Raw genomic sequence first — 8675 nt, forward strand, 5'->3', positions numbered from 1 at the left:
CCCCCCCCCCCACGCCCCCTATTCTGGAGATTTTCAGAGTCAGGATAGACCGGATGCAGGAGACTGGGATGGGAAAGAGTCTACACGCTCCCTTCTCTCCTGGCCGTAGTACCCTAGGCTTCCTGGGGCCAGGGGCGCAGCTCTCTCTGCCTTTTGCGAAACCTGGCCCCTACCCCATCTCTCTCACTCAAGTGTCCCTAAAGACCCAGGCCAGGCCAGATCCCTGGGCTGAGCCAGCAGGTGCGACAAGGCCGGGTCCTCAGGCCTCCTGCTGCCCCGGGAGCACTGCCTGCATGGGCGGAGCCTCCCAATCATCCTTCCTGATTTGAAGTCCAGGTCCTTCGGAATCCCAGGGGTGGGACTGGTCCTCAGGATTCTGGAGAACATGGCATCACCCAAGAGGCCGACCCTTCCCAGCAGGCCAGACAACACATTAGGAAGACGGGAGCCTGGGCCCTGCAGGAGGGAGCGGGGAGCCGCCCGGCCTAGCGAGACTCCCCAGGGCAGGTGGGCGGCCAGGGGCTGGAGGTTCTGGGGTCACTTCTTCCTGGCTCGGTCGGCCGCATCCAGGGCAGCCATGTTGCGGGCGGCAGTGACCAGGTGGATGACACTGATGAGAGACTTGAGCGCCGCGATCGGGGCGGTGATCCAGAGGCCCACTCGGAAGAGACCAACAGAGCCAACTGTGGGAGGGAGCACGAGCGATACAGAGAAAGGGGGATGCAGGTGAGGGACAGGAGGCCCAGGCCGCCATCCCCTGGGGCAGGCCAGGACCTCCTCCCACCCTTCTGCCCGGCCCCTCGCCTCCTACCTAAAGGTCCCTCGGAGAAATGGAACAGGTAGAGAAGGCAGTAGAAGAGCTCATTTCCAGCACACAGGGTAAACAGGGCGGGCTGCACAAACAGCAAGAGGGCGCTTAAGTGGTACCGCCCCTCCCCCAGCTAAGGGACAGGGGCCAGAACCCTCTGCGGATGGGCAGCAGGGAGGAACCCGACCGTACCCTGGTACCGCACCCTAGTACCATACCCCACTGGGAAGCAGGAGTGCGGGTGGGGTGAGGGAGACATCTCAGTATATTGCTTCTCTCTTTAAAAATCCTTTCAGACACTAGCTGTGCTCCCAGAATAAAGCCCACGTGGCCTAAGGCTTTTTCCTTGACGGCCTAAGGCTTGCTGAGAACTGGCTCCACAGGCCCATCTGGCTTCTCTCCCCCCACCTCCCTTCTGCTGGCCTCGGCAATTCACACAGACCCTCCCCACCAATCCTACCCTCCTTCACACCTCCGCTTCCAGGCCTCTCTCCCCCAGAGTCTCCCCTGGCTTGCTGTGTCCCTCCTTGGGCTCGTGTCTTCTCCTAACCTAGGACCCGGGCTCAGCCCAGGCCTTGGCATAAGCTGAGGGAACAAGGGCGGGGCGGGAAATGCTTACCCTGGAGGTGTAGTAGATTCGAAGCACCGGGTTTCCAGACAGGTCAATCATCTTGTGACTTTCACTGCCCCGGACCACAGAACTTGGGGAGAAAGCAGGGGGAGTCCATGAGCACTCCTTACCACGCGCGTCCATCTAATCCTATGAACCCCCAGGAGGCAGGTGCTGGGATTGCCTCTACTGAGCACAGAGGAGATGGGGCTCGACTGCGAACTGGCATCTTGCCCAACACCACACAACGACCTAGCTGGTCATTCCCTAACAGAGTCAGGATTCAAATACCACATTCCAGAGCCCCCAGCCGTATTCTCGGACTATCCAATCAGAGGACTTTCAGGGATTGCCTACTCCACCTGCGAGCAGGACCGGACTTGACAGAGCCTATGCCCAAGGTCCTTCAACAAAGCAGAGCTAAGGGGGAGACCTCGCAGGAACCCTGAAGCCTTTCCAGACACCCTCCCGTATAGCCTCACCCCTCCCTCCGCACTGTAGTGTCTTCTTCAGCCGGCCAGCACCCCCAGAATCGCAGACCTGTGGAGGTGCAGCCAGTGGCTGGCCACATCCAGGCTCATGCTGAGCTGGAAGAGAAGGGTGGCCCGTGGGTACAGCAGGGCCAGGTTGACCAGCAGACACATGGTGGAGCAGCGGTCCGTCAGCATGTCCAGCATGGCCCCAAACCGGGTCCCTGAAAAATGCGGGCTGTTAGGTGGGAAGGGGCCATCAGGGGCAGTAGGTCTGTGACAGGAACCAGATCTAGCATGTCACTCTGATGCAGAGTCTAAAAGAAGATTGAAAATGCCCAGCGTCCACTGCCTGGGGAGGAAAACGGGCTGCTGCTCTCTGTGGGGTGTGAGGTCAGTAAGGAGGCGGGGGGGGGGTGGGGGGGGGGGGGGGAGCAGGGCATGAGCAAGCGAGCTCTGCGGCTCATCAATCCCAGAACCGAGGGTCCAGGGCTCAAGACAAGCCAACTTGAAGTCTTGGGGAAGGTCTTGCAGGTGGGTTTGGAGAACAGATTAAAAAATTAATCAACCTGGCAAAAACCATCCTTCTTCCCTCTCCATTCTCCCACCAAACGTGGCTTCTGGAACCCTTATTCCTTGTGCCTGGCACACAGTAGCCCCCCAGGAAACACCTGTTGAATGGGTTTTTCTTCAGGGAGACCTTCAGCACTGCCATGCCCAGTCTTGCTATCTCACACCCTGTCAGTAAGTTCTTCTCAACAGCCAGCTTAAATCCCTTCTGCCGGGAAAGTAGGCCGTTCTGTTCTGCTTTCTTCAGAGACGGGAAGGACGGAGCCCCCAGGTTCCCGAGTTCCCGCCCACCCCGAGGTCCTGAGGAGGCAGGAAAAGGGGACAGAGGGTGGCTGGGCCTCAAGACTGGCTGGGAGGAGGTGTCTGTCACCTTGATTAAGGGCTCGAGCAGCGTGTCCATCGAAAGCGTCCAGAAGTCCGCTGAGCAAGTAGAAGGAGGAGGCCGTGAGGGGGCAGCAGGGCATGAAGTAGAAAGAAACGATGGCGAAGACAATCCGGGCATAACCTTGGGATGGACGGGGGCAGACAGAGTGGGATCAGGGACCCTGCCCGAGCCCCCGAGCCCTCCCGTTCGGCCCCGCGCCGCGGGCAGCACTCACCGATGAGGTTAGGCACAAACAGGAAGATATTTTCACCTGGCATCGCGGCGGCCCCTTTGCCGCCCCGGGCCCGATCTGGAGGTGGCAACCAAGTCCCAGCCCCGCCGCGCGGCCTCACCCTCCGGCCCCGCGGATCGGCCGCGCCCACAGCGCGCAGGCCCCCGCCGTCCCCGCCCGGTCCCAGGTGTTAGAGCTCGCAGCCCGCCGGAGCATGTAAAAATGGCTGCGGCCCCTTTAAGATCTGCCCGCTTCCTTTTCCTCCCTCCGCCCCTTTCCATCGGCGCGTACCAAAGCGGAGAGGGAGCAGGGGGCGCAGAGAAGCCTCGGCGCCGAGCAAAGGGGGGCACTGAGAAGGAGAGGTCAAAAGAGAAGGAGGCCTCTATGGACATTTCTCCTTTCCTTTCTCCGGAGGGTATAGCTTCCTGGAGACAAAGACAAGAAGGAAGCATTCCGCCCTCCTGGGTCGATGCGTCCCCGAAGGGCAAGGTTATTTAGTACAGCCCACAGTTTTTTATTTTTCCTGCCCCGCCTCCTATCTCCGGCCTCATTTGCTCTCGCGGCTCCAGGCAGCGAGAGGGCGGCTAGAGAGGCTGGGGGCGGGGGGCCGAGGGGCGCGTGGGGAACGGCCGAGATCGGGGTTGCTTCTTGCGCGCCCCTAGTGGTAGGAGGATTCGGTCCCAGGCACCACCCTGTGTGATCTTCCCCTTTCCTAGACTTCTGGCGCTGGGGTCACCATTCCCGAGGAGGGATCCAAAAGGAGGAGGAACGGAGACCAGAGGAGCGAATGCGACATGCTGGAAAAATGCCGCCGCCCCCCCGGCCCCCGCCTTTGGTTCTAGAATCCCTAATATCCTGGCAACGGGGTTGCAGAACGTCCGCAGACACCAAGGTTTTTATAGCAACGGGTAGCTGCACCACCCCCTCTTTCCAGCCTTCCTCCCCAGCTCCTACTCCCCGTCCCCTGAGACCTAACTAGGGGCTCCTTAGCCCTTCCTGTTTCCCTCCTGCCCAAGATTTCAACTCATCTGCCAGGTCGGGGGCAGCAAGCCGGCTGGCTGCCTTGCCTTGGGGAAGGGCCTCGGGTGGGAGGAAGGAGAGTGCCCCTGGGAGAAGTGGAGGGAGAGGATTGTTGTGGGCGTTCCCACCCCACTCCCCCGCCCCCCAGGGAGATTTAAGGCAAAGGTGTTTTGTTTGTTTGTTTGTTTTTTGTTTTTGTTTTTTTGTTTTGTTTTGTTTTCCAGGATGAGAACCAGGCAGCAGGATAGTTCATTTAAGGGCCCTATTTAAATCTGGCCCTTTTGAAGAATGGGGTGGGATGGGTTTGGGGAAAGTGGGCTGGTTTCTCAGCCTAACACAGGTCTCACCTGTTTCCAGGGGGATGGCATCCACACCTACCAGGAATGAGGAGAAGAAGGGCAGCAGGATGTCCCAAGCTGCAACCCCCTTGGGTGGAGGTCTGGTGAGCATGGGGATGAGCTGAAGTGGATGGAGAGCTCCTAGGCCAAGGGCACTGACACCTCCAGTCTTGAGACTCTAGCCTCAACCCTGAGCCCATAGCCCCCAGCACTTGGCCCTGAGGTTCTCAAAGACTGCCCCCCCACTACCAGTGTCTTCTCAGCCAAATCTCAAGAATCAGCCCTCTTCAGACCTTAGACCCAGAGCTCCCAGGCCGGGAGCCCCCAGACCCAGGACTCCCATGTGGGAACTCCAAGCCTGAGCCCTTCCAATCTCCCCTTTCGCAGAAGATTTCATTATCCCGATCTGAGGAATTCCTGACCCGGATCAGCACAGAACTCACCAACGAGGCCTTGTTTATCGCTGGCTGCCACATGAACTCTGTGCCCACGAAGGAAAAACAGACACAAGACCGAGGGACTCAGATATCCAAACACGGTGACCCCCCCACTCCAGGACCACTGTGTCCAGAGACCCTACCATACCCCGAGTTCCAGTCCCTAACCCCTCCCAACCACAGCTGACCTTTCCAGCAACCCGGGCCCGTCTCCCTGATCTCACAGCCAGCCCTTGGACTGAGTAGTGCTCCCGCCCTCCGACTCCCCCAGTACCCACTCCTCACTGCTGGCCAGGAACACCTCGGCACCTTCCTCCCTAGCCACATCTCTTTCTGGCCGTGGGGGTAATAATTTCTCTGATTGGGGCCTCTACTTCCAGTGTTCTTCAAGACCAGAGGCACGGATACCCGGTGAGTGAAGCTTCAAGGGAGATGCCCTTTGTCCTGGGAGAAGGCTGAGGAGCCCGAGGGGAGAGAGCGAGGGTTTGCCAACATCCTAGCAGGGTAGGGGGACTTTGAAACCGTGCAGTCTGATTCTCTTCTGCTCCGATCCTCGAATTCCGAATTCTCAGCCCTCCCCTTTCCCTCCGCCTTCTCTAGTTCTGACAGAAACCGTACCCGCACCAAGGCGCACCTCCTGCCATCCCCTCGTGACAAGGTATATACTGAGTCCATGAGTGGCAAGGCTGTTCCATATTAACCAAACATTTAGAGTTCACAGGATATGCCAGTCCCGGTTTTAGGAGCTTGGGACCCAGAAATGAAGGGCAGTCTGTGCCCTTGAAGAGTTCACAGTTAACATGGTGCTGGTCAAGTAGGTGGTCAGTTACACATGATACGGATCAGTGCCTGTCATAGAATTGGAAACAGCCAGGAGAGCGCTTATCCCAGCCTTGGTGGGAACAGGAAGGAACGGAATCACAGAACTTCCGGGTGGAGGTGACATCTAAAGAAAGAATCTTCCAGGAAAAAATGGGTTGTTCAGGGTGTTCCAAGGGGCAGGGCTTGTATGAGCAAAGATACGAGGTGAGTTTCAGTAGACTGAGTGGGAGTATGTCAGTGTATGTTCTTAGGGCGGGAGAGAAAGTGGGATCAGAGGCAGTTTAGCTGCTGGAGTACAGAGGCATGGTAGCCAGGGTCTACTCAGAGACCTTAGGCGTGCGTGCCTTAAGATCAGGAGTCCCTGGAGAGGATTTGATCAAGGGAGGTTGTAATTTTAGATCAGTCACTCCGGTGGTCAGTGGGGAGAGTGAGCTGGAAAGGGGAGCTCAGAGGTGGAGGCCAGTTAGCAGTTATGCCAAGAGACTAAGCTAGTGATGATCGGGTCCGGAATTGTCACAGTAATAGTAGAGATGAGAAGAGGGGCAGATACGAGAAATAAAGACCAGGAAAACTGAGTTTGGTCATTGAATAGAAATGATAGGGGGGAAAAAAAGAGGAAATCAGATGACCCGCCCCTACATTTCTGGCTTCTGTACCTGAAGTCTGATGATGACATGCCACTTCTCTGAACTCCACGACAGTTCCCTGTTTCAGAGGAAAAGCTGAAGTCCTTCAGTGGCTTACAGGGCCTCTCTCCTCCCTCACCCCACTGTCTCTCGGACCTCATTGCTTACAACTGCTCGCCTAGTCTCCCTCTTCTCAGTCACGCCAGCCTCCTCCATCTTCCTGGACCATGGCTGCCGTGCTCCCACCTTTGGATGGATTGAGTTTGAGGTGCCCCTGGGAAGACCAGGTGGAAATACCATGTAGATAGTTGGAAATAAGGCTTCAAAACTCACCAGAGATGTCTGGGCTGGTGATAGAAATTGGATTTAGGAGGGAGTCGGCAGTTGAGGGCTGTGTGGTTGCTCCCGGGGGTGTTATGCAGAGTAAGCAGGAAGAGGGTGTTGAGGCTGGAGTCCGGAAGAATCTCTCCATGTAAGGTGTTGGTGGAGGAGGAGAGAGGGGGTCGTGAGGAAGGCAGAGAAGGAGCTGATAGCAGATGTTTATTGAGTCTAGTATGTGCTGGGTCCACCAGGTCTTAGCGATGGTCAGTTCTTTGGGGCTGCTACCTCAATATTCATGACCAAGACCAGTGGCACACTGCAGCTGAGAACAGGCCACTGTTCTTAACCTCAGGGAGCTGGCCTTCTAGTGCCTTTGGGACCTTTGAACTCTCCTAATTGGGCTTTGGTGTTAGAAGCAGCTTGAAGTAGCCGGAAAGCCCTGGGCCTTAACAGCTCATGTGCTATCAGCCTGAGAGTTAGCCTTGTGCGAGTTGCTTCCTTTCTCCCCCATATGTCAATGCGGGCCTTGGACAAGATGCTCTGTAAGGGCCCTACCTGCTCATGCAGTGGTTTCCTACTCCTTCCCAAATGGCAGTTGATTGAGAATTTCATCCTGAGATAATACCCTCTCATCCCCTGGGCAGCACCCCATGGTCCCAAGAGACTTCTCCTTCCTCATCCTCAAGAACATGGAAGCCTACAGATCTTTGAACTGCCCCTTGAATTATAAGTCTTTGTACGTGGGCAAAATGTTGAGTCAGGGAATGGGTGAGTGGATGGAGAGGGTGGGCAAATGGATGAATGGATAAACGGATGGATAAATTCACTGAACGTGTCTTAGGCACTTCATATGTGCTGGCACTGCTGTGGAGACTGGAGTCTAGAAGTGAGCAAGCTAGAGTCCTTGGTTTTTTTGTTTTTTTTTTTTTATTCGACAGAGATCGAGACAGCCAGCGAGAGAGGGAACACAAGCAGGGGGAGTGGGAGAGGAAGAAGCAGGCTCATAGCAGAGGAGCCTGATGTGGGGCTCGATCCCATAATGCCGGGATCACGCCCTGAGCCAAAGGCAGATGCTCAACCGCTGTGCCACCCAGGCGCCCCCTAGAGTCCTTGCTTTTGAGAAGTTTAAATGGGGGCTGAGTGATTAGGTGGAAGAGGGCTGAGTGGGTAGACGGGTGAATGAGGGATAGATGGACAGGGGGACAGATGGATGAGTAGAACGTGTGCATGGGTAGAATGATGGGTAGATGTGTGGGTGGAGAAATACGTGGATAGATGGGTGGTGGGTGCGTGGGTGGGGGAAATGGGGAATGGTGGTAGGATAGAGAGATGTGGGGGGGATGGGGGTTGGATGGAGAGGTGAAGGATGGAAGGAGAAGACGGGAGCCTTGGGTCCAAAGAATCAGAAGGTTCTTTTTCTTTTCTAGGGAGCTCTGCTTAGCAGCTTGACACCTGGAGGATGACCCCAACCTTCTCTGGTGCAGCCCTTAGCCTCTCATGTTCTCCCCCATTGTGTCCTTCTAGAACATGCATCAGAGCTCCTCGTTCACAAGTCACTAATGCTTTAGTTTGCTGGGGACTCCTGGTCATAAGCAGCAGCTGCACACTCGAAGCCTCCCAGGTGTTCTGGAACCATCTCACACCTTTCCACCCTCAGCTGGCAAGGACATCACCAGAAATCAAAGGCTTTAATAAAAAGACAGAGAGAGGTCCTTCCCTCCTCCCAACCCAGGCCGTGCTCTGGAGTGACTTCTCTGGGGTGGAAATGTGAGAGGGTGGCCCTTTCTTTTTTCTTCCCTTCCTTCCTTCCTTCTTTCTCTTTTCTTTTTTTTCTGGCCAGACGTGTGGCCATATGGGTGAAACGGCATGTTCCATGCTACTGGAATGGCTTTAATTTGGGCAGTTAACAACCTGTTTTCTGTCAGCCTCTTGGCGGAGATGAGCTCATGGATCTGGAACCCAGCCTCCTAGCCACACTCCAGCACCTACACGTCTAGGCCTCTGGCATCTGAGAGGGGCCACCCTAGCCTCTGAGGAGCCACCTCTGCCACCAGTGT

At 56.4% G+C, this 8675-nt stretch overlaps 2 protein-coding genes across 10 annotated transcripts; one reads left to right on the top strand and one right to left on the bottom strand.

Moving 5' to 3' along the window:
• Positions 1-6: 6 nt before the first annotated feature.
• CDIPT (CDP-diacylglycerol--inositol 3-phosphatidyltransferase) lies at positions 7-3239 on the bottom strand. The gene is made up of 6 exons (XM_008685281.2): positions 3058-3239; positions 2829-2963; positions 1959-2112; positions 1428-1509; positions 812-893; positions 7-683 (listed from the first exon to the last, which is right to left on the bottom strand). Exons 1-6 carry the CDS (start codon positions 3098-3100, stop codon positions 538-540), a joined length of 642 nt encoding a protein of 213 aa, XP_008683503.1. The 5' UTR covers positions 3101-3239; the 3' UTR covers positions 7-537.
• A 337-nt stretch (positions 3240-3576) lies between these two features.
• On the top strand, positions 3577-8404 carry LOC103657842 (putative protein T-ENOL). Of its 9 annotated transcripts, none has more exons than XR_005836004.1 (6): positions 3578-3946; positions 4432-4516; positions 4800-4950; positions 5230-5353; positions 5450-5507; positions 8046-8349. XR_005836004.1 is itself a non-coding variant. In XM_008685278.2 (6 exons), the coding sequence occupies exons 2-6, from the start codon at positions 4436-4438 to the stop codon at positions 8079-8081; spliced, it is 357 nt and encodes a 118-aa protein (XP_008683500.1). In that variant the 5' UTR covers positions 3580-3946; positions 4432-4435; the 3' UTR covers positions 8082-8349. The 9 variants fall into 9 exon arrangements, 4 of the variants coding, with proteins under 4 accessions (XP_040491038.1, XP_040491037.1, XP_008683500.1 ...); XR_566978.2 differs by having other exon boundaries at positions 3579-3946; positions 5076-5260; XM_008685278.2 differs by having other exon boundaries at positions 3580-3946; positions 5230-5260.
• Positions 8405-8675: the final 271 nt, after the last annotated feature.

The sequence above is a fragment of the Ursus maritimus genome, unplaced genomic scaffold (genome assembly GCF_017311325.1).
Source record: "Ursus maritimus isolate PB19 unplaced genomic scaffold, ASM1731132v1 scaffold_2, whole genome shotgun sequence".
NCBI classification, from domain to species: Eukaryota; Metazoa; Chordata; class Mammalia; order Carnivora; family Ursidae; genus Ursus; species Ursus maritimus.